The 26,890-nt window shown below is 44.1% G+C and overlaps 1 protein-coding gene across 1 annotated transcript in view; it reads right to left on the reverse strand.

Annotated features, from left to right (window-relative positions):
- The window catches only part of LOC310863255 (ankyrin repeat and SAM domain-containing protein 1A-like), a 68,072-nt gene that overhangs the window by 25,722 nt on the left and 15,460 nt on the right, over positions 1-26,890 (reverse strand). The window contains exons 2-4 of the mRNA XM_083771462.1: positions 20,564-20,636; positions 11,670-11,785; positions 6,556-6,654 (exon numbers count right to left, since the gene is read on the reverse strand). Coding sequence (XP_083627588.1) covers positions 6,556-6,654; positions 11,670-11,785; positions 20,564-20,636 — 288 coding nt within the window. The remainder of the gene's footprint in view (positions 1-6,555; positions 6,655-11,669; positions 11,786-20,563; positions 20,637-26,890) is intronic.

Below are 26,890 nucleotides of genomic sequence, written 5' to 3' on the forward strand. Positions count from 1 at the left end.
AGGCAGCAGGACATAGCTTTACTGAAAACGAGTGCTTCCAAACTGGCTGTGGTCTGCAATTGGTCAATAGCTGATCTACAATCTTCAAGTGTATATGGCACACTGCATCTGGCCAATGACCAAGTATATTATATTCAGATGACGGCAATAGATTTGTTAAATATTGTGCACCTCACAAGGGAGTTGGGGAGATGTTCCAGATTGTTTGGTAAACAGAGTTGAAGAGATTATTCAAACTTGTATACTGTTAATTAGTGCACTATTCCTTCTGAGGCTGTCCCACTGAAGGCAGCAGCTTATGTCGCTGTCAGCAGCTACCGAGCATTCTTAAACCAACTCGCAATCAGTGATTATATTTACATTAGCTACATGCATGGCTGAGTTCTCAAGCCTTAGCTAGGCCATTTCTAATTGTACTCCCAAGTGTGATAGTACGTGTGTGCTGTTGAAACATTCAAGAGCCTCATGTGAGAATAATGTAGTATGCACATTCCGCCTATGTTTTTTGAGTGCAACCACTCCTATACAGAGCTTTGTGTGTCTCTGGCTGTGTCCCTGGCTGTGTCCCTGTGTCCGAGCACGAAAATAGTGGTTGGTTTTCATCACCAAGTGTCACTGTTGTGCAGCCTCACACACATAATTGTATAGGTAGAAAGGGAGTCTACCAACGCGCCTCAAGCCTGAAACGGCTGATCCGGTGCATCACAGGTGCAGGGACATCAAAGTTGCATGCCGGAACCGGACCCTGGGCTCGTTCCTGTGGGCCTTGTCCTCTCGCGCATGAAAAATGATTAAATAGTTCAAATGTCTTTTAAAATGAGTAGTTCCATTTGAATAAAAAAATGAATGACAATATTCAAGCATTCATTATGTTTTGGCAGCACTGCTCTGTTGTGGGATCTCTGCCCTTCCATACACACACATGGGATGTCGTCATATGCATGAATGCCGCAAGCAGAGACCCCCCCCCCCACACACACACACACACACACACACACACTACAGAACAGAGCGGCAGCAACCATGACATCAGACAATGCATGATAAGTATCAGACGGACATGAAAAGGAGGAGCTGGGGTGGAGGAGGGTTTACTAAGAGCTTGCGGGTAAGCGTGCGTATACGCTGTGGCAGAAATAGTCCGTTGCTCTCCCCTTGTCCCCCATATATGGGGACTAGGTTGGTGGAGGGTGTGTAGAGCCCAGGATCACATTAGATGATTGACACAGGGGTGAAAAATGGGTTACAAAATCGTGGGATAAAAATATATATATAAAAAAAAGAAATAGGCTAGATGAAGCAGTTATAATGAGTGCTCCATAATGTGAATGGCTATACAGGCTGAGAGCCGAGCATCAGCTGAGTTGACAGGAATCATCCGATGCTCAGAAGCAAGCTTGACTATTGTGTCCTGCCAGAACTAACATTATGCTCTATTTGTTGTGGAAGATATTTTATTTGTACAAAAGAAAGTGATGACAGCCGATCTGTGGCACAGATCTGATTCAGGCTAGATTTGTCTGCCCGTGTAAATGGGCCTTGGAGCATGCACTCCATTCTGTGTTTCTCTCCTCCCTCTACTGAGTTCCTCCTGCTGTCCTAAAATCCCAGTTCCAGCTCATCAGTGAATAAACATTGCTCATCTCCATTCCATAATTTCCATTCCAATAAATTCAGCTGTGTACTTGCAATCAGCCCCTCTGCCTCCACCGTGTCAGACAGAGAAAGTGCTGGTTGGGCTTTGTGTCAAATCCAGGCCTGTTTTGTGTCTCAGCCTTCTATTCAATATTTAATGATTGTCTCTATCAGGGAAACTAGGTAAGACCGCCCGGGTACCCTGTACATTTGCATCACATTATCACGTCATTTTCTATAGACACATTATGTTGTCTATAGAAAAGTTATTTACATTTTTAAACTTATGGTAGTTTTGGTTTCATGGCATTTTGATTTGGTACTCACCAATTTGTTTCCCTGCCTTTTGTTCAGAATATGTTAAATAAAACTCTTCATTTTCCTCCATTCTTTCACTGGATATATGTTATTGTCCATTTAAAGCCCTAGATCAGGGGTTCTCAACGTATATATATGTATATATATGTATATATATATATGTATATATATATATATATATATATATATATATATATACATATATATACACTGACTACATACACACGCATGCAGGAATGCCTGTCCAAATGCACATTGATTGCTTTAGTTTCTACCTTAGACTAAACTAAATCAATCATTATGTAGCGTTCACACTGGCAGCTACAAAGCTACAGGCTATATTCATTTTCAATAGAAGCCAAAGCGACGCACAATGTGTTGAATAACCATTTCCACTCACCTGCCTTTCACACAATTCCTGCTTGTAATGGGGGAAAGCACGTTATTTCATATCAGCCCAAGCTTTATATTTTACTTCATATATTATTTATTTCTCGTCGGATGAATGAGACATCAGAGCGAGCATGTTGATCAACAGATAATCTGCGTTGTTTTATATCTTTCTATTGTGAATGTGTCGATGCCGCTGTGAACGCAGCTATTACAATTCATGAATAAAACTAGTAAACTACAACAATCCAATGAGCTGACTAATGTTACTGATGACTACAAAGGTCCATGCTGTCCAGGGCAGACTGACTTAATGTGGCCCATCTCAAGCACGGGAGCAGCACATAACAACCGCCAACCTTAATGCATGTTCGCCAACCTTAATTAATGCATTTTCGGACTAACGGGACTTTGGATCTATGGGCAGTCCAAAATATGTTTTATTTGTGTCTATATTGTGTATGCGCACAAAGTATGCAAAAGAATAATTGCTAGCTATGTATTTTGTGAACTGAAGTCACCCAGTTTTAGAATCCTCGCCACTGTTCTTGGCCTACATATACTATAAGGTCAGTGCTGCTGCTGCAGAGGATATTTTTTAGACAGTTCAAGGAAGGTAATCAAATGGAATGGTTTTATTATGCCCTTCAGATGGCAGTGCCACTTCCATCCTGTCCACAGAACCTGCACCCTCGTCAAGTTATGACTCTTGAGTCTTTATGAATGAGTCCTGCCTACAGGCTACAACTGCTGTCTTCAGGTCAGCCTACCTTCTCGACAAGAAAGACAGACGATACTCTGACGATACTCCACAGCTAAATCGTGTGGACTTTGGACATGCTCTTCATTCAAGATACAGTGCTGCTGAAATTACTAACCATGTTGCCGGAGAAAGAGAAATGCGCAAAAAAGTATATGCATACCATAGACTGTAAAGATGCATACGTTGGCGGGGTTAATCACTTCCAGTCCTTCATGCTCATGGATACATACATTATACAGCCGATCCCCACATAATCAAAGATAGTTAGCATCAGCTACACCAGAAGGTCTCATAACATGCTGGGTGGTAAGGTCATGGTCACACAGTCGCAGCAGTCTGGAATAATTTTAAAGCACTCTCACATATTGCAAAAAGCCAAAAGATGACTCAAGCAGACAAAAAACGAATGTCCTTCATTTAAACTGTCTTGGGCCTTGTGTATGATGTGCTGAAATGGCCTACTACAGAGACCCACAGCCAGTTTATGCAGAATATGCACTAATCATCATAATGCAGCATTAGCTTTATTGATGTTTTATTATCATTCGCTGAAAGCGAAACCTGGCACAAAAACACTTGAGGCTAAAATCCCTGCAGTAGAGGGCACATTTGGGTCCGTTTTTGTGTTAGACAATGGCCATTAAACAACTGCATTTTTTAACCAACCTAATTAATAACACTAGAAAGAATTTCCAGGTCCTTACCACATGGCTTGCCACACCCAAGTCAGTCATGCTATGCTACTTACAGTATACACTGAGCTGGGATCAAACCCCTGGTGGAGTAACTGGTTTAGCAGGCAGTTTGAGGATCCAACAGAGTTAGGTTTTGTCAGAAGCACCTTTAATAATTTTGGTTAAATATTTTTTTAACCAACAAACAGACATAAAGTGGTCCAATAGTTCATCACACTGTATATTTGCCACTACTTCATTCAAACCGTACAAAACAAGTCATATAAGAGTTACGGTGTCATTTTTCCACTCCCCACCGGTGCTCACATTGAAGAGAGACAGCCGGGGACATACAGTGATCTGTTGCCGGCGGACAGTGACCAGGAGTGATGGCACTGATGGGGGACAGTGACAGGAGGGACGCCGGTCACGGACACGGGGGGTCCGTTCTCTCTTCAATGTGAGCACAGTTAGATTCTGACGGGAGTGGAAAAGTTACACGACAGGTGTTATAAGGAGCAGCAGAATTCTATACGTGAGAAGTCCAGCCTTCTGTGCGCAGCTACAGTTACAGCTTTTAGGGACTAGTCAGACTGTGGTGAGGAGAAAAGTTCCACCTGGACTTTCGTGAACTGTCATCTGCTCATCCCATGTTTCAAACACATACGCTGATAAGTGACTGGTAACTTCTAGCTTTCAGCATCGCGAACAGTGTTTCTCAGTAGGTGGTTGCGCATGGTGGGTGAACAGTCAGCATGCCCTGAGGTACGCTCCCCCACCTCTGCTAAAAATAGCACAACAACACTGGTATGGATAGGATCAGAACATATCGTTGTTTAGCCCATTGACTGCATCAAAGAGGTACGCAGTGAGGAGGAGCCATGCCCGTACTTCCCTCCATCATTGTGTCTGTGTGGTGCATGTGAACACCTGTTGGTGCTCAAAGGGCAAATGGGGGCTATGATAGTGGCTGTCTTGGAATTGGTTTATACATACAGTATTTTTTTTAATTATCTTTTATTCACAATGGTGACATTTGTGCGATCTGGTTTATATAAAATGAAAATTGGAGCTATAGAACTTTTCAATCACTGGTTGAAAATGCCTCTTTTGAGTATGTGCCTGCCAGCTGTATGTCACGGTCCCAACTCCCAAGTAGCCTATACTCCTGCAATGACTGATGTCACTTTAAACCGACAGCTGTTAAAGGGACACTTCACCCTTTTTGCAAAAAAATATATGTTAATGACGTTTAGAAGCTTTAGATCACTTTCCTGGGGGTATTTATGTGTGTAATATGTGGTTTTAGTTATTTTAGATTGTAGCAGTGAGCCTGTTGTCTCTGATGTCATGGACACTGGTCTCACTACCTTCCTGGACTACAATTCCCATAATTCTTTGGTGCACTGCTCCTCCTTGTGGATAGGGGGAGAGCTGTCTTACTGAGACAACATGTAGTCCAGGAAGGAAGTGAGCCCAGTGTCCATGACATCAGAGCCAACAGGCTCACTGCTACAATCTAAAATATCTAAAACCACATATTACACACATAAAGACCCCCAGGAGAGTGTTCTAAAGCTTCTAAACGACATTAACATATATTTTTTTGCAAAAAGGGTGAAGTGTCCCTTTAAGCATCAAACAGACAGGCAGGTATACTGTAAGTAAAAAGTACTTTCACTCATTTATAGAATCTATGGTTTTGGCATGGCACACACTAAACTTAGCCCATAGAACTGAAATTGGCTAGTAGCTAGCTCTGGTAGCGACTAGCTATCGTCAATGGCATTGCTTGTGTCCTACAAACTTCAGTGAATTGGCTTTTCTTGAAATAGTCCAGAAGTCAGAAAATAAACTTCAATATCTAAAAGGTTTAATAGGACTTTATACATTGAAACCCTGCTACCCCATGACTCCAGACTAGAGTGCCTGCTCCATGCCCATTGCTATTTAAATACCACACCACACAGCTAGTGGCCATCTCCACTAGGCCGAAGGCATGGGGAGAGAGAGTACATGTTTTGCACTCCATCCGTGTGTCCGTCCGTCCGTCCGTGTTGTCCGTCCATCCGTCTATTACCAGCTAATCTCTGGCACTGTTAACCCGGTCGATGCCAAACTTTGCACACACACTCCCTGGATGCCAACGATGAACCTCTGCCTCAAATGTTCCAGAATGGCCTGTTATAGTGCCACCAGGAGGCCGACTTTTGTAAAACAATTTTTTTTATATTACTCCTCCAGATTTTGTCCAAAAATCCCGCAAATTGTTTCACAGGATCTCTATAGTCAAGACAGATCTGTCCGATATTTCATATTCCATCCTGATAGGCTAACATTGGCTTTCAAAATTTGACAAAAAGCCTCAAACCATGAAGGCAGCGTGCAATTTACGTGAAATATTTCACAAACGTTCCTACTAGACTGAGGAATATATCCCACCTTATTCACATTGGCCTGTTATAGCGCCACCAACAGGTGGAGTTTTGCTAAACACATTTTTGGAACAAAATGCCTCAAATCATCCAATTGCGGCATTGTAAGAAGAAATGGCACCCTTTTCACATTGACTTACAGCGCCACCAGGAGGCCACAACCTGACCTGCCCTGGTGGAGACCTGTGCCCCGAGGGGCTTGCATTTTGACATAATGTTAAGAGTAGACCAACACTCCCATGCACAGGTGAGCTCAGTGCATTAATGGTTTTAAGTGCTTAAAATAGAAATGTGTGAGAACCCTGCTGGGTTGGACGCTGGGTTGATGGTGAATAAATACCTTGGGCAAGCCGCGTGCTGCATGGAGGATCTTCTTCCTGTGTCCTGGGTCAGTGATCCCCATGTCTCTGAGATCCTGGTCCTCCATCACGTTACTTCCCTATTTGTGAGATCACATCACACAGACACACACAAACAGAGACAGAAAACACACACATAGATATGCGTAGACACACAAACACATGTACAGACACACAAGGATTGACAGACACGCACGCACACACACATGCACGCACACACGCACATGCACACGCACACACACACACACACACACACACACACACACACACACACACACATAGACAATAGATAGACATACAGTAATCAAACAAGAACATATTAGTATAGTACAATGACTATAACTCAAACACAATGGCTTGCATCCATATACACGGTGTATATATGCAGTGTATACGCATACACAAATAGAGATTTACTCATACACATACACAAGCAGGCGTTGCGTGGTGGAAGGACTTTGGAAGTCAAATCAATTGTCCTTGCCAAAAGTAAGTAATCAATCTGGCCTCATGCAACTGCCGCCATGTCGACAGTGGCCCTGAACTGCTACATTAGCGATACGTAAATGAAATGATGCATGAGTTGATTAACACACAACCCCCACATTCAGCACTGCAGTTTATAGCGGAAGCCTAAATATAGGCCGTAATGTTTCCCCTAAAATTATTTATGACTGAAATCATTGTCACTTAATTTTTGCCCCACATCACTGTTCATATTCAGAGCTCTGCTTGCGTTGTCATCCTGTTCAGGCTTATAGGGAGGAATGAAGCTTCAAGGAAGGCCTTGAAAATGTGGAGCTAAGCGTTTTCTCCCAGTGGGCTGTGCTGCAGATTGATTCTCCCTTGCCAAGAATGTTAAAACATGCTGTAGTCTTTAATCAATCTGCTCCTGTTGGTGGCTTTCAGAGCACAATGCAGCTGTGAGTTTGGAGAGCCTTTAGCGTGGCGCAGTCGGGGACTGTAAGATTACACGCTGATCGGTGGAATAAGGATCAAAATAGGAAGCAAGGAGGTCTGATGTAAGAGATGGAGCCAAAAATAGATTCACTACTTTTATTAATGAGAGTTTAGAGTCGGCTGCATGGTGCCCTGGGAGAGTCGATGGACTTATTATTCATACTGCCTTTTGACCATGTGATGGGAATGTGTGGTTCAGTTCTCGCATCGCTTACGCGCTGTGCTAGTTTTGATTTTGACTTGGTATGACTGGCAGATGCTGTAGTAACTCTAAGTCGCTGATTTTAATCTACGTACATGCTTGTCATATGCATTGATGCATTCAAGAATTACAGCTGTGCAGGAGTTGTTTGGAAAAGTCGCATGCACGCACGCACGCACGCACACAAACAATATACTGTATGTATGTATGTATGTATGTATTTGGTTAAAATGGGTAGGGTTTAAAAAAAGGCAAGAGTTTGCTCTGGTGCACTGGCCTAAAAGTGGGTCCTTAAAAACTGCTAAAACTTCTGAAATGTATGTATGTAGGTATGTATGTGTGTATGTATTTTAAAAGGGGAGGCTTTTTTGTAAAAATCACTGCCCGCAATACCTTCATATATTTAAAATGAGTCCAAAATAGGGTTACCAGTGAAGGGCAAACTGCCTATTCACTGGGGTATGTATGTATGTACAGTATGTATGTATGTATGTCGTACAGTATGTTGTATGTATAGTAAATCAGCCATGCCTCAATCAGTGTTCAGGTGTTACCCAGAGTTATTGTGTAGGAAAAATAGGCTCTCTCTCCCCCCTAACTTCTCACTCTATCTTGTCTCTCTTTGTCTCTCTCCAACTCACTAATCAAGCTCTGGTCTGATGTCACACAAGAAACAACAGACAACGTTGAGAACCCCTGGCCTAAAACACAGATTTGTGTTGACGTCAGGCATGTACAGTCCAAATATGTGTCCAGTCCATATATGTGTCCAGAGTAGACACAGTATAGGCTACTGTACAAACTCACACACAACATGACTTTATACAATAGAGGACAAGCCTTGCGCCGCCAAGTTTATCAACTTGCCTAGCTTGGGTTATTGCAATGATAACATTAATGGGCGTTTTCAGGCTCCAGCATTGGGTGGGTTATTGCGTGGGTGAAATGGTCCCTCTATCACTCTCCCTCCTTCCCTTCCCCCCATCCCCCTCTCCCCCTCCTCCCTCCTCCTTGCTCTCTTCCTCTCTCTCTCTCACTACACTGTCCCTTGCTCTCTCCTTCCGTGCCTCTCTCTCTGATCAAGCTCTGGTCATCCATCACACACGACAGAAACCATTAACGACGCTGATCTGCGTGCCGTCACCGCTGTGAGGTCACGCATATACGTCCATATTTAGGCCCTTTATATTAGTAACGAAAGTGGTATTAGCTTGCATTGGTGGTGTTATTGCAGTGACAATGATCAGCATATTCAGGTTTTAAAGAGGTTCTCTCTCTCCCCTATCTAGTAATAGCTATGGGCGTCCCATTTCTGGTTGCATGAAAGGATCACAAAATGATAATCATCTTGTTAAAATGATGGGCACACAGTTGTGTATAATGTATGATCTCTCAAAAGTTACATCCCATCCCAGGGCAATCAATATGCAGAGCACGCTGCAGAGTGGATGTTCCTGCACTCTAGCTTTCTCTGGGGGCGCACATACTTTCTGAACCGAAACTTTATGAACCCAAGTGTTATGAACTGGAGCAGAATCTCGCTACCAACTTTCTGTGTAAGGGGTTGGCCAAGGCCTGGCTGTCCAGTTGTGTTTTATTATGCGTGCACGTGTGTGTGTGTGTGTGTGTGTGTGTGTGTGTGTGTGTGTGTGTGTGTGTGTGTGTGTGTGTGTGTGTGTGTGCGTGCGTGCGTGCGTGCGTGCGTGCGTGCGTGCGTGCGTGCGTGCGTGCGTGCGTGCGTGCGTGCGTGCGTGCGTGCGTGCGTGCGAGTGTGCATGCATGTGTACATCACTTATGGTGGTTTCATCAATAATAGTATTATATTACACTCACTCAATGATAACAATTCTAACAATCTGAATTAATTAATTTGTGAACATCTCAGCTCATATTCTGCTATCCTGTCTGGTCTACATTGTATTGTATTCCACTAATACTTCCCAGAGCTTCATTCATGCTGTATGCTGGTGTCTTCACTGACGGGTGAAATTGTGAAAGGGCATCAGAAACAATCACTGCCTTCTCCCTGACTCCTCTGACCTTTTCCCTCCACACCCCTGTAAATATCCTTGGGTAATTTGTCCTACGAGGCAAACGATTTATCTCCTCGATGCTTCAAGTCCAGAAGACACATTAGTCAAGGCATGAGAGTGAACATCAGAATGCTTAATGACCCATGTTCCTCATCACATTATGTCCCGAAACACTCTATCACAATGAAGAGTTCTGCTCCGCCCATAATGCAGAGATACCGAAAAAGCTGTTCTGTCCTTATTAACCGCTATACAGTGTATGCTCATGTTCAGTGATAGCACGGTTTTAAATCCACAGATCAGGTGTTATTGATTGTCAACGCGACCTTATTCATTATGAAAAGATGACATTCAGACATTCTTTGTGAGCAATTCCTGATATTATCTCCCCTTGACGAACTTCCACTTGTGGCAAGCAGATGTATCTCATTGGCCCTTAGCACTGCTGTAATGCTACACCATGGTCTGGGGCTGGCCTGGTTACTCATAATGTACTACCAGCCTTTTTTAAAGAGTAATACTGTAGGTGTTTTGTGCAGTCATTGCCAAATGTTACAGATCAAGTGTCCTAGAGCTGTATGCTAGGGGGAACATGATATCGCTCTTAGTCGGACTGCAGAAGTTAAATGAACTCATCAATACGTAATTTGACAGAACCTTTAAAAAATGCAGTGCACTTCGTATGAAATGTGTCACTGCTTTCCAGAAACATGGATTTGTCCAATTTCATGATACCATCAGATGAGGGCAGCCAGTAGAGCTTTGCATACATTACTTAACAACTGTACCATAACATAACCCCTGTCACAAAATGTAAAGAATAAGTCAAATATAATAATCAATATCCTTTTCTATGTGCTCAAATGTTAACGGGCAAACTAACACCACTCAACCACAAAACAACTATAAATTATTATAAAATAGCCAATCTACAAGCTCACAAGCTCTACTACAAGCGCATAGATCAGATTCCTTTTTTGTTTGTTAATTCTCTCACCGTTAATGACTTGCCGAAATTGGGACGCCAGGGTTGAAGTAGTTAACGGCTATATGAGTATTATTGCATGCTGTGTTAGTGTTATTGCACATGCTACAGTTATTGCATCTCCCAGGCATGTGATGTGATGTATCATGTGATGTGATGTGATGTGATGTGATGTGATGTGATGTGATGTGATGTGATGTGATGTGATGTGATGTGATGCATGCGTGCGTGCGTGCGTGCGTGCGTGCGTGCGTGCGTGCGTGCGTGCGTGCGTGCGTGCGTGCGTGCGTGTGAGTGTGAGTGTGCGTGTGCGTGTGCGTGTGTGTGTGTGTGTGTGTGTGTGTGTGTGTGTGTGTGTGAAACAGAGCAGAACTGGTTTAGTGAGATTGAGTTTAACCACACTGTATGCAAGAAGCATATTTAGAATAAAGCACAGTGCTGTATGTGTACAGACTGAGCGAGGCTCAGGGATTGTGCGGCCAGGCGATCCGCCTGGATCTACACAAAGGTCCAGGCCAGAAGCCGCATAAATCAGAGGATTTGCTGAAGGAAGGCGAGGGGTGGGCCGGGTGGGGGCCGTGGGGCTGTACAGTAAATGAGATGGCATGGGGAGGATGCTGGGAAAAGTTAATAGGTTTTGGTCGTGATTTGTCTTACCATTGGTGACAGCTCATATACTTTACCGGGGATTCATAGTAGGGCCATAAATCTTTATGCATGGGGTCATGCACTGCAAGAGGGTGAGGTGAGGAGAGAAGAGAATGGCAAGGCCACTAGAGTCAAGTGCCCGAGTGAGAGAGAGAGAGAGAGAGAGAGAGAGAGAGAGAGAAGCAGGTAGGCAGGACCTAGAGTGTTGTGAACTGGAGCAGACAGACTCCGACAAGAGGTTGATAGTTTGCACTGCACGTGACTCACCATGAATCGCAGGTCGTCAAAGCCGTTGAGCAGGAACTTGCTCTCGTACTGCGGCAGCCCCACATGCTCCAGCCACTCCCCCACTGGCTGGTCCAGGGCTTTACCGCAGGCCCCATCTGCCGAGAGAGGGAAGCGCTTCAGCAGGGAGAAGCCGTTCAGCCGGTAGCAGCGGCACTCCGAGGACGACACATGGCATTGCCACATCATCCTCGGCCAGCAGGGGCAGGGCCAAGTGCGGCAGCACCAGGCGGAGTGAGAGGGAGACAAGGGTCCAGGGTCTAACTCAAAAAGACACAGCGGGGAAGGAGGGTAGGAGCCTAGGAGGTGATCGCAGGTCGGCCCCGGTTCGAGCCCTGCGCGGGGTGGGGTGTGGGAGTAGGGGGTGGGGGGTCTGGGTGATACGACTAGGCTTAATCTCTATAAGACTCTGTTAGTGCTTGATGGTGTCAGGTGAGGGTGGAGGTAGTGGAGGAAAAGGAAGCCCATCTGAAGCTGGGTAGTGTTAGTTACACATTGGACCGAGCCATTGTGGCATCTTCCAACAAACAGGGCTCACTAAACATTTCTTTAGTGAGCAGATGAGCGAGTGAAAAAAAAAAGAAACGGGTATAGCTTGTCCAAAAGGGGGGAAAATATATATAAATATGTGTATACTGTATATAACAATAGAGTCAAAAGAGAGGAAATAACTTTCAGGCCAAGACAAAATGGAAACTAGTTAGTACTACAACAAAATCCCACATTTTCCTAAATCCCACATACTCGGCTTAAATCATCTCCATAATTTTGTTTTACACCTTTAGGGTTAGATTTAGAAATATGTCATTATCCCCAAAATTAAATTGGTCAGGGTTTTCACCACACATACTTGTAAAGCTCTGGCTGAGTCCCATGGCTTCATTGGTCAACCTCTTTGAGAGCTAGGAACACGTCTCATAGAATGAAGGTAGCAGCATTCTATTGTACTGTGGAGGTACTCGTGGAACACACGTATGCTTACAGCCCTTTTCTGTTTTGTTCTTTGCACTCCAGAATGATGAGGAATATGCTCAGGCAGACAGAGATATTGTAAATCCTACATCAAGAAAAAGAGAAAAGAACAAAAGGTTGACTGAGGATTTCCAGCGTTGTTGTTGATTCCAAACTCCTGATTTTGCAATGAAATCCAATGATAGAATCCTTGATAAGGCTCCAGGTAAGCCGTCAGAAAGCGGCTCAGTTGTCCTTGGTGTTGCCAGCGCTGCCGGTGTTGCCCAGCATTCACTCTCACCAGGAGGCTGGCTTGCTTTGACTGCTGCTCTGCTCAGCCAGAGAACGTCCTTATCGTTTCTACAGAGCTGTAAAATCCACGCTCGATCCGACAGCGGATGGCAGGTATAAGCCTTTTGATTCTGAAGCGGAGGGTGCCCACTGGAACGTGGAGCGGGTTCCGCCGGCACTATTTCTAGGGGCGATCAGCCCCGTTCTAGCCCACCCGGTTCTCCTCCTGCGCTGGGTACGGACAGCACCACAAGCCCCTATGCTGCTCAAGGCAGAGGTTTGCTGCATCCTCTGCCTGTCTCAGACACACAGGCAGGGGCAGACACGGTCACAGAGGCTGCTCCTGGCTCACACACTACGCCCCCTCCTTCCTTCCTCCTCCTCCTCCTCCTCCTCCTCAGCGTTCGCAGGGCATAGTGTCCCCGATGCTGGGGAGGCTACACACGAGACCACAGCACTGCCCCTGGCTCAGCTGCCACAGTCACCACGTCCTTCCTGCATCCAGAAAAGCAAGTAATGCTCATCCCCCTCCTCATCCGCGCAAATCTCTCTCTGTTTCTCGTTCTCTCTGTCTCTCGCTCTATCTCATCATGCTCCCATCCCCATGCTATGTGTTTGCACTGCAGGGTTGCCGTATGCTGCCTGATGGGTGCTGCTCCGCGTAACCAACACTCTGTTCCTCCCCTTGTCTCCCTCCCACTATACTGTATCAGCTCCGCACTCTCTCTCTCTCTCTCTCTCTCTCTCTCTCTCTCTCTCACACACATACATACTCTTATATACAGTATTCACACATGCACTTCACTCGTCTCTCGATTCTGTCTTCTTCTTTTACTCTTTTTGTCTCTCTCTCTCTGTCTCTCTCTCTCTCTGTCTCTCTCTCACACATGCACACGCACACAGCCACACGCACACGCACGCACACACACACACACACACACACACACACACACACACACACACACACACACACACACACACACACACACACACACACACACACACACACCTCTCTCTGTACCCTCACCCCATCTTCTTGAACACAATTCCGCTCCATCTCGCTCTGTCTCTCTCATTCTGTCTCAGAGTCAGTCAGTCAGTCAGTCAGTCAGTCAGTCAGTCAGTCAGTCAGTCAGTCAGTCAGTCTGTCTGTCTGTCTGTCTGTCTGTCTGTCTGTCTGTCTGTCTGCCTGCCTGCCTGCCTGCCTGCCTGCCTGCCTGCCTGCCTGCCTGCCTGCCTGCCTGCCTGCCTGCCTGCCTGCCTGTCTGTCTGTCTGTCTGTCCTCTGCACTGATTAGACTTGCACAGAGGTACTCTGATCTTGCCACTGCGGAAAGGACAACATCAGAGACAATGAACAAGCATTGGGAGCCCCAACTGTAAGGAATGACTCACTAGAATATAAAGGGATGATGGTCTTACTCTGGCCTCATTCTGCAGCTTGAGCACTGATTCCACAGCTTCTTCTTTGACAAGCGGTATTAAAATGAAGGCCGTTTCCAACCCCTTCGCTTATTAGCAGATAGCTTTAATTCATTTAGATCGCACTTTGATGATGGACCGGGGGAGGAGGGAGGGGGGTACGGGACGACCAGTATTGATTCATTTCAGCAGAACTCTGCTGTCGGCTGGGAGTGGGGGGGAGAAGAAAAAACACACACACGCACGCACGCACACACACATTTCTGTGATTTCTGTATCAGCCGTTCCGCCTGCATGACGGAGCGGATGCAAATTCCATTAGCGCCAGATGCTCATGTCACATCAACCCTTTTAGAATACAGCAGTGGCAGCTTGCTGTGCCCAGGTTTAGACAACAAGCACGATTAGGCTACATAAACTTTATCAGGAACGCCGTTGCAAAGACAAATAGATGCTGCCGCAGGACTGTTTACGGCGTTTCGACACAGACTTTTACATCCATGCAGGAAGACGTCTCGGTAGACTACAGCAGCACTCTATACACTGTCTATGCAGCCTCGCTCCCTTATGTCCATCACTGGCCTTATCTGAGTGCAGCTGCAGGCGGAGCATAATTATGCAGGTTTTTCAGGCTACGTGCAATCGTCTTACATCCCCTGTGCCAATTTGAGAGCGCCATGCATCCAGCAAAGCAGCCAGTCAGCCATCCAGAACAGAGGGGGGGGAGTTGGTGCCAAAACAGAGAGGAGGCGAAGTGAGGAGGTGTATTGATTGAGAGCCCCATCCAGAAATGGCTGCATGTTGCCCAGTTGCGGCAGTCCGTTGTGGTCAAGTAAAAGGCCAGGCCAGGTCTCTAGTCATGGCTCAACATGGCTCCAGATCAGAAGGCGGCACACAGTAACATCCTCGTTGTTCATTTAACTCTTGAGTGTGTCAAAATTGACCCAATTGACCCATGCTCGGAATCAAAATTGGCCCAATTGACCCATGCTCAGAATTTAATGAACATTGAGTATTTGACAACCAGAAGGGACGGCAGTGGCTCAGGGGTAGAGTGGCCGGGAGGGGCAGCAGGATGTTCCCAGTTCGATCCTGGGCTCCCCCAGAGTTAGTGTCGAAGTGTCCTTGAGCAAGGGGTGTATGAATGCGTGAATGTAATGCACAATCTGTGTAAAGCGATTTGGATAAAAAGACTATATAAATGCACCATTACCATTTTAGAATACCAGGAGGAGAGAGAGAGAGACGGGAGAGGCAGAACGAGAGAGACCAAAAATTAGGAGGAAGAACAGAGGGAGAGGACAAGAAAGGGGAAAAACATCAAGTGCAAAGACATTGAAAGAAGAGGATGCAGGGAAAAAGGAAAGAACGGGAACCATGTGACAACTGGAGAGAGAGAGAGCGAGAGCAGGAAATAGATAAGAGGATAGACAAAGACTAATAATAGAGGGGGTTGGTGATGAAACGTGTGCAGTGGATAAGATGCTAATGGGAAGTAAGGAAGATTGAAGTGGGCTAATTATGATTCACCAAAAGATCCCCTACCCCCCACTACCGCCACTCATCTATTTACTTGTCACTCCTGAGCCCAACGCCAAAGTCAGCTTCACTCAAACGAATACTCCACCGTCCAATTACAGCCATTCATCAGGGACAACAACACAGGGCAAAACAGGGCCTAATTACTGACTGATGGAGGGTCTGGTATGGGTGGCGGTGCCTACTGCACCTACTGCTGCCGAGTGGGCCGAGCTGTGGGTTTCTGTACTGTCTCAATCCAGTTAGCTCTAGACTCATATAGCAGAGAGAGCAGCCATGAAGGCTTGTTTACAGGCAGCGTTAGAGGTTGTGCCTAGATAAAACAGCGTCTCTTTATCAGTCAGGAGAAATGTCACAAGCTCGTTGTCACCACATCCCATGTGCTGGAGAAAATGAGCCGCAAAGCTGAATTAATTCAGGGAAAGAGAAGACAGGATATTTTCTCTTTGAACTTCAGTGTGTGCCAGTACACAACCCAAGCTAAAGCATAGTGAGGTGCTAGCTCTCGGTACGTCTCTCTTTCTCCCTTTTTAAGCTCATTTACTCAGTGCTTTACTCGTATCAGACAATCAAGGTACTCAGTCAGAACGCCAGCAGCTGCATTCCTGAGCATGCATAGAGGGATAGAAAAATGTCTGTTTTTTGTGGGAAAATGTAGTAAGTAAGTAAGTAACCTGATCCGCTACCTGAAAATTAATTGGCAACACTTCTTGGCTCCGAGCCGTCCTCGGGAAATGAGCTCTGTTGTAAAGAGTGCAACGAACGGAGGCTGCAGTCGAGGAAAGAAGGATGGAAGGGAAGTAAGAAAGGGAAAATACAGATAAACGATAAGGGCTATCCTGATTAAATGTCATAATAAATTGATGAAGGAGGTATAAAGAGTGACAATTTGGCTTCCCATCTTTGCATACGGTAACTCTATCCCTCTGCCCTCCTCTCCCTCCCTACTGTGTCTCTAAAGGGGCACCTGTTTCTTCACTTCTGTTACATTATGTGTAATGAAAAATCACCCTTTACCAAGAAGCAACTCCACCCCCCCTTCACAATTCACAACCTCCAACTTTGCTTGTGTACAAAAGCTACGGCATGAGTGACTCAGCTGAATCTGGGATGGTTTCAGTATGCAGTTGTTCAAACAAAGCCTATAAATAGCACACACATTTAGATATATATAAACACGTTTCCTGTTATGTAACACCCAATTCCAGGTCGTAACTGGACCACAATTAATTTAGGAATGCTTGTTTGTGCACTGTACAGTACGTCAAGTTGGAAAAAGATAATGAACTGCAGTAACGGCCAGAAAGAGCCGTCTTCCTGTAGAAAATGTGGTCCATATAGAATATTACAAAACGACTTATTTTAGGCTTAAAGATTCTCCTTTAGTGTTTCCTTCATTAACATTTATTTTGCTATTCATCTGGTCTGTTCACATTATAAAAAGAGCTGATGCAAAACATTTTGTGCACTCATTATTTAACTGACCTACTCTGTAAGGGGTCGACTCACTTGGTCAGAACTGTGCAATTGGAGGCCTTTCATCCTAGGCTTCATTTTTAGGCTTGAAATCTTATTCCAGCGTTTGGGTATTTTATCTCTTTTCCAGGCTCTGACTTTGCATATTGTGCACGGTCAAGACATTTCCCTCGTACTGGGATATAACTTTCAACTTGAGTGGAGCTCCACCTTGCTCTGCTCAGCCCATCTTAAGTGCATGGACCATCTATTATAATATTAGAGAACTTGTACCCAACACATGGCAAGAAACCCAAAGCCACAACAGCTACGTCGCTATTGCAACACCCACAACACCATCTTATACACTACACCCACACACACTCACACGGCAGTGACGTCACACACTTACCTTCGCAGTGTACGGGACCTATCTCCTCCTATCGCGCCCAACGCCAACACTCGACACCACCCGCCAAAAAATTATCATTGCAGTGCCACCAAAGATGCCTCCCGTCCACACTCACGGCGGCAATGCATTTGTTTACTACAAACATTATCGCCCGAAGCACCCACAACCCCGGAACACTGTTGCCCTTTCACCACGCTAAATTCACCAGGTCTATGCAAGTGAGCACAAATTACATGTGAGAAAATTCATTCACAAGCCCACAAATGCCATTCAAATGCCATTCAACACACACTACGACTCGCTTACAATTCGCGAACCTGGCAACTACTACTCCGTCTTTTAATTGGCTACTAGCTCTGCCTCTCAGCCTGTCCTGCTCTGATCTCCACTGTCCGCAGGAGAAAAAACAAGGAAGGAGAAGGAGAGGAATTTTCGCACCACACACGATTAGAACTTCGATGCGCGATTACATACAGTTTCATTCATGCAAACACGGCACTTCTGCCGCGGTACCAACGGGAACAACTCACTTGGACACGATACTTGCAGGTAACTACAACATGCGTGTGTGCACATGATTGGTACATGCGTAAATAGCAGCTGCTAATGCTATTATTAATATCATTATAACTATAGAAATAAGGGCCCTGCCATGTCTCATGTAAAACAACCATCGGCACACTGCTCACTAGCGAAACTAAAAAGTTTGCTTTGGACCAATGCATGCATCTGTAACTGGAGAACAGAAGCTGTTGTTATGTAAAGTAGTAGCCATTGGAATTCGATACTTTACACGGTCAAATAGGGGGAGGGGGCGCAAATCGCATTGCATTTTCAATTTCAAGTAGTACACGCCAATTTGAAAATTTTGCGAAACAATATTTCCCAATATGCCCAACAACTTCACTACTACCGGCTGGCTGGATGGCCGATCAGTGCTTGCCCCTACCAACAAGGACGTGGACACTGGACACCATCAACAACCTAATGGAAACCTGGATACCAGGTCTGTCAACCAACCTGAGCAGTGCTGATACCCTCGAGAACTACCAAGACAGAATGCGGTTCAACGTGGAATATCTCAACACCCTCTGCCCCAGTGGATTTCCCAGGCACCTCATCACCCTCAAGCCTGGAATGCCCTTGATGCTACTCCGCAACATCAGCCCCAAAGACGGACTCTGCAATGGCACCAAACTGTTTTTCCTGAGAACCCTCAACAACAAACTGCTGCTGTGCAAAATTGCAGCCACACAAAAGGAAGTCCTGATCCCTAGAATCAAGTTCATTGCTGATCCTCAACATTCCTACTTTGAGTGGGCCAGACGGCAGTTTCCAGTCCGCACCGCTTTTGCCACCACCATCAACAAATCCCAAGGACAGACACTTACAAGAGTGGGGGTCTGGCTTTCGTCCCCTGTCTTCACTCACGGACAGCTTTATGTTGCCAGCTCAAGGACAGGTAACCCAGAAGCTCTCACCTATGCCATAAAGCAGAAAGAAGGACAGCCGGAACATCATACTACCAATGTGGTTTTTCAAGCCTTGCTTCGCGCTGTGCTTCCTGGCCCTACAATCCCCATTGAGGTAAGGCTGTTGCATTGCTACATATGTCATTTCTGAATAATATAAAACTGCTGCTAACCTGAAGATGATTATGATCAAACAAATCACTATCCTTTGTTTCACGTCTGCCCTGGTGGACATGTTTCTCCCATTATGCAGGCTCTACTGACCAAAACTGCAGCTTCTTTTACTATTCACTGTTAACATTAACACTCACATTTTGTGGTTGATTCATCCCTTATCTGTGTCTCCTTTTCTACAGGCTCAACCATGACAATCTCTGGAACCAGAAACACCCCTTCCACATCACCCCACTCCTACACGCCCTCCTCTGGATCAGCTTCCCAATATAATTGTTCCTTTACTAAGTTGGCCTTTCCACAACAACTGCGTTCACTGTTAACATTAACATTCTTTCCTACAAATACACTCAGACTCCATTAAAAATACACTGAGACCAACATTTGAAATGTTGTGACTTTGTCTACCTTTGCTCCCACAATTTCCTTCCTCCGATTTGCGCTGCGCGCCGCTAGGATGAAATTCTAGTACATAACAAATGAAAGATGAAAGATTTTTAAAAGGCAGTCAGTCCATAGTGGACCCTAGTAAAGGTCTGTTATACAATACTGTGTGATGAAATCACCTTATGGCAAGGTGTCTAATGTGAGCAGTGGGGGTGCCTTACATTGGATCAAACTAGCGGTGTAATCTAAACAAAATGAGCATAATGCCAGCTGGCTTCTCCCTCTGTGCAGCCCGAAGGGCATCCAATGCATGTGTGTGTGTGTGTGTGTGTGTGTGTGTGTGTGTGTGTGTGTGTGTGTGTGTGTGTGTGTGTGTGTGTGTGTGCGCGTGCGTGCGTGGTTGAGTGGGTGGCTGGGCGAGGGAGGGTACAGGGGTTGAATCATAATGAGGAAAAGTTGACCTTTGGTCAAACAACCAAAGAGAATTCTTGGTGGAAAAAATAACAGCAATTTAAAAAAGAAAAACAGAACGCCTCTTTATCTCTTATGGAGATACAGTATGCGAGGTAAATTAAATTCATGTCTATGAAGGAGGCTGGCTGCACTGTTCACAAATTATACAATCACAGTGAGGGTGTGGTGGTGGGGGGGGGGTTAACCAATAACCACCCTCTGATATGAGTAAAAATGTACCTGAGTTGCACTATTCTTGGGGATAAATAAATGACTCCAGCCAGATGTTATGACCGTATGATGGTAAACTATTAGGCCTACCTGTACTTGGTGTCACTTGGTGACTGTTGGACGTCTCGATGCCAGCCCCGATCAGATTCATGATTTTCTCAATCTGTCAAAGAGGACAAGCATGAAACATTAGGTTAAATGTTAATGATCAAGTTCATGAAGAAGGTAGTGCACGCACACCCGTGGGCTCCTAGGTGTAAGACAAACAGGAATATCAAAAGGAAGAAAAGAGTCTGCACACTGGTAATGCTGGAAAAGCTCCTCTGAAGTTGTATCGCTCATCAACATTTCGATCTTCATCAGGACATACAGTACGTGTAATGTGTATGTAAAAAAATATTATGTATATGAGCAATAACACTTCAGATCCTTTCTCCTTCCCTGGCCAGGCAGTTTAGATCTATTTCCTAGACCAGGATTACTGCATGTTTTTTGTGAGGGTACCTACCCTAGGGGACAGGGGGAGAACATGCAAACTCCACACAGAAAGGCCCTTTCGTCAACCCCACCTCGGGTATGGGCACTGATGACGCGGAGGAGAGAACACGTACCCAGAACCCACAGTGTCCCCAGTGGGACCTTCTAGCTGTGAGGCAACAGCACGACCGACTGTGCCACCGTGCCCCCTGATTGCCTTTTCAAAGAGTGAACAGGATAAAGAAACAGTCAGGTGAGGTGACTGCATTCTTATGCTAGCACAAAGCTGCACACTGTAGATTACAGAACAAAACTAACTATTTAAAGGCCTGGAGTGAGAACTGTGCGATCTGTCTCTCCAGGAGATTTTCCCCTTCTCATTAACATCCTGACATTTTTTAGCAAAAATAGAGCTCATTACCTTTTTGCCGTAAGGAAGAAACAATATATTTAAGACGATGAAATGGAAATTTAACAAGAAATGATATTATTTCTAACCTTCCCCTTTTCCATTTTTGAGTTCAAACTTTAATTAATGGAGACATTAACGCATGGCAATATGACCACACATATGCAAATCCAGGCAGACAAAGGGAAATCGACAACTCACACTATATTCTGTATTCATTATTCTGTTTATTTGCATTTCAAATAAACATTACATAGGCCTATACAGTATGGTTAAAATAATGTGGGTCCATAATTAATTGATTTCTTACTGATTTAAATTCTAAGCACATACTTTCCAAATCAAGGGAGGGGGCTAAATTTAGAAATGTTACAGATACAGAATCCTATTCTAAATCAGTGATGAAATCTGCATATGGTGAAAGCGGTAAAAGCATGAAAAACGGAATCTGCTTTCAGTAGAAACACCAGAGACATCGCCAGGGTTATTTGATGTAATATTTAGTGTTTGAAAAAGCCCTATGCACTTTGCTAGTGGCATCAACACTGTGGAAAAGCCTTGATTCATTTGGAAGTCAGGCACGTGGGACGCATAGCATATGCCTCCAGCGATACAGACCTCACATATTCCACTTTGAATTAACCCAGTTGCATTCTATATCACACACTTACCCAGGACAGCATTACATCCGAGTATAAGTGCACCTTTCATACACCTCACAGTCACACCCCAAATGCTTCTCTTCAGCCTCTGTACAATTAATACGCCGAAATGCGTCAGCAGCATGCAGCTATAAAACACACGTGCTTGTTAAATTACGCTCGCCAGATGTTTTGGGATCGGGGTATTGGCGCTGAACATGTTTCGCAACTTTAAAAGGAGGCAGTTTAGGTTACTTCACTAACAACACATGAGCTAATTTGTGTTATGGCTTTTTAAAATATAAATGTACAGTGTACACCTCACACTCGACCTGCTCTGGACAAACAACTAGCAGCCTGCAGTATAACCAAATAGGCCTCTGGTTTTCACTACACATTACATTCATAAAAGTGAATGGGCGATGTAGATTGTAGATGATATAACGTATCTACTAATATATTTCTATGGCAGTTGAAAATAAACATGCAGGTCTAACGTTTTTTTTCTTTTTCAGATTGTGAGACTAGACTTGATACCTCAACCAGAATGTTATTTTTGAATGCAAATGTTAAAAATGTTCATGACATGATGGATGGAACGATATACAGTACACAGAACCAACAATAGCTTATGCAAATTTTGCTACACATGTAATAAAACAAAACCTTCAATTGTCTGGACTGGAAGTCATTAGCATGGCATGAATGGTAAATGTCAAGTGAGACATATCCCAGTGGAAATATGTTTGACAGACACACAGAGTGGCTTATTTATCAGTGAATAGTGAGAAGGGGCAGGATGGAAGCAATCAAAGATGAAAATGTAATCACATGGCGATGGGATTGATGGCACAGTTTGGAAGTGATCTGAGTGGAGTGTACAATTTCATCAAGTGATCCCATCTCTAAGTGACAGAACTGCATTGCAAAGTGATATTTATTAATCGTGTTATCCAGCAAAGCCTATATCTCATGTCATGGTGCTCAGCACTATGTCAATCAGTGTAAGTAAGTTAAATCAAGTAAGTAAGTAATTCCTGGGGTGGCAGGAACCCATAAAGACATGAATGGTTTATAGACTCAACCAGTTGAACCCTACCATCCGTATTCTGGGGGGAAAATTCTCTGAAAAAAGCATGACACAATACTGTACACACACACATACACACAGTACAGTACAGTACAGTACAGTACAGTACAGTACAGTACAGTACAGTACAGTACAGTACAGTACAGTACAGTACAGTACAGTACAGTACAGTACAGTACAGTACAGTACAGTACAGTACATACATACACGCATACATACATACACAAACACACACACACACACACACACACACACACACACACACACACACACACACACACACACACACACATACATACATATACGTTGCACGCACACACACACACACACACACACACACACACACACACACACACACACTACACACACATTACACACACATATATAATGTACTGCATATGTATATAGCCTATAATGTATGGAGATACTGCCCAATAATTTGGGCATGTACTTTAATAGTGAAACGAAGAAGATAATTCATGGGCATCTTATCTCAGACAGGTAGACCTTGCTGCGAGCCTGCGATATCATGTCAGGCATCATTAAAATCTGTCTCATGAGTCATGACCTGTATTATTACATAACATGACACTCCCTCCCCATCTGTCCCATCTATCCACTGTACTGTTCAATAAAGTGTGAAATGCCTTGAAAGGAAACCTGTTTAAGATGACAATTAGATTAGATGGCAATGTTGTACTTGTCATACTAAACGGGGTGTTGCTCCCTTGACTGGCTGTGATCTCTCTTTCAGAATGCTGATGTGTACTTCATACACAAATGCTTAATATACCTGATCCAACAATTCCCCCAGCAGGCAGTTCCCTCCCTGCCAGCTGCCTTACCACACTGTTCCATCAGAATATCAAACAGTAAAAGATGAAGCTTTGATAATCATACTATAATTAACCGAATGTGTGTGTGTCCGTGTGTCCGTGTGTGTCTTTCAGAAACAGTGCCGTAACTCCTTACTGCCTGCACCAATCGCTCCCACTTTTCACACAGGCATTGACCATATGCATATGGAGGGCGTAACGAAGCCCTTTTTTTCAATTTGACACATTAATGATTATTAATTAATTTATTAGTCAATTACAAACGCACCCGGGCGCAGTACCCTTCACGGCCACAAGGGGGGGAGGGGGCAAATATCTCACAACGGGTAAGGACTAGTATGAATTAATTTGTAATACTTGTAACTCCTTATTTCACAGTGAACTTACTGGCCCATATCAATTACGTTCATCATAAGTGCACAATAAAACACTCTCCAGGAATGATTAAAACAATCCATAATCCATAAATGCCAAGTAAAGCATTACCTTTGTACTTACTGTTGTGTGTTGGGATGGCTGCTACAAAGACAGTGTGAGGTGTGAGCTCCCCCCGACCCCCCTCCTCCAACTGTATAATACCTATACTGAAAAACGTGTCATAATTGAGTAGGTCCTATGAACTTGCAATGTGCAGGTTAGCCGCAATTTGCAACTCTAGATTTTTGTATAATGGGATGAATCTAGAGTTGCAATACCCTCCATTGACAGCCCATTGATCGAAAATCGAATTTCCGCTTGTATTAAACGATGTTAAATTCTGCAAAACATGTTTTGCAGAATTATCTGCAAAACGTTTGCTAAGAAATTCCATGCCGTGATATTTTGTTTTGGAGTTGGAAGCATAACTCATAAGCAAGCTCATAACATGTCTACAGACTACGGTGGATGTTTATGAAACAAACACTTTGTTGATTAAAAGAGGATAATTCAAGCTTGTCGTCCGTCCGTCCGTCCGTCCTACTTGGCCCGAATACAGCCAGTTTGTTTTATAGTTGTGTTTGTAACTTCGTATTGATATATTCTATAATGTAAACTTGGGGCTTCGACAGTCTGCAGTGTTCATACTGATGATCATGGTTTTGTACAGGCATTGATATTAGAGATGCTCCGATAATCGGCCACAGATCGGTTCTGGACGATATTCACTCCGATCTGGCAATTTACCCTATCTGTGATTGGCAATTTACCGTTCCTGGAAAACCAATCTCTCACACCAGTTAAGTGGTATAAATGTAAATCAGATGTATAATATCATTTTTCATCTTTGTGACAGGCCTAAACATTCTCCTCTTCCTCCCCACACACAGCCAGGAACAGTTTTAATGTGGGTTTTGAAAGATAATAATTTTGGAAATCTTGGAATTTGCCAAGATCGGTATCGGCTGATCATGAGTAAAACAATCGGTCCCAAAAAACCTGATCGGAGCATCCCTAATTGATATTTAAATTGAATTTATATATTTTATTGATAGGTCATTGAATATTTGCAGTGATAAAGCTGTAGTGTATAGCCTACTCTTAAATATGAGTTATGAGTGATCTGGCTCTGCATTTCCTCAACAAAATGAAGAAAATTGTTGCAAAAAACAAAAGATCAAAAAAACATGTTTCTATTACCTGAACATTTTGCCAAACATCACACACACTCCTATCCTCCTGGTGGAGACTTGTGCCCAGAAGGGCACTTTTTCTAGTTAAGAGTAGATTCCTTAATTGCCTCACCTGCGGTTACTTAAGGAGAACTTCACTCAAGTTGGTAGTCAAACCGTTCCAAAGAATTTACCAGGCAGGAAATCTGTGATTTTCTCGAAAAAATGCTACTACAAGCTCAGCATAGCATAGGTCATCGTCATCATATGTTATTTATTGTTTTCACAAAATATGCCTAGATTTGCAAACAGCCTAGACCATGTAACATTTGTGCAACAAGAGAAGATAATGGCAGACAGTTTGTATTGTGACGGCAACGAACGAAGCAACGCATCTGTGAGCAGCAGTGTGAGTTGAATTGTTGAATTGTGAGTTATCTTAGACGATAAATAGCCTACATCATAATGTATTTATCGATCGATAAATACATAGTCTAAATGAGTCTAAATCTTATTAGGCTGAATGTGAGTCGGTGACTGTGTTCCAATAGACAGATGCAATGCAATGTTGTAGGAAAGAAAACTTTAGCCAGCAGCATTAGCCCAGGAACAACATGACTGTATGTGCGTCATGTGAACCCAACCCATATGGCTTTGTTTAGGCTAAGCCAGCATTAATAGCAATTTACTCACCGAGTGCTGCCAAGGAGCATGCCATGAAAGAGCGCACTTTTGTTGGTTACACACAGCATGGAAATTGGTAAATAACATGAAGTTTTGCCCCAAAGTCTTGTGTTCATGTCCATGGTGTTTGTTTTGTTTTACGCACGTGGAGAACGCACGGTAGACGACAGCGCCGCGGCCGGCCCCAATTGCATATGTTTCCATGTGGCGCGCATTTGAAAACAAGAGTTTTTATTATTATTATTATTATTATTGTTTTACAATTTCATTTGGATATTTGAATGCGATAGCGAGGCATACCGCACATGTTATATTTTGAAATTGTACTGTAAAATAGAAGTAGCCAAGCCTGGAAGCCAAGTATATAGCCTAGTAAACTATTAATTGGGGAAAAAAATCAACTGCTGCGGAACGGGCACTATCTGTAATGTTGATTTTTCGGGGACAGGACGGACAGGACAAGTTGTCCTGTCCGTCCTGTCCGTCCTGTACCATGGCAGGAAGCCATGCCTTGGGGGGGCTCTACCGAGTCCACCTCCACCACGACTCCACGCAGCGTATAGTTTGCGTAGTGCAAATAATCGTCCGGGTTCCCATGCACAGAAGGTGCACATTCTGCTGGCCTTTTTTCACCTGCAAGCCTGCATGCATCTTGGTCCATAATATCGTCCATTCCATACATTTTGAGGTT

The sequence above is a fragment of the Protomyctophum parallelum genome, assembly GCF_964188405.1.
Source record: "Protomyctophum parallelum genome assembly, chromosome: 8".
NCBI classification, from domain to species: Eukaryota; Metazoa; Chordata; class Actinopteri; order Myctophiformes; family Myctophidae; genus Protomyctophum; species Protomyctophum parallelum.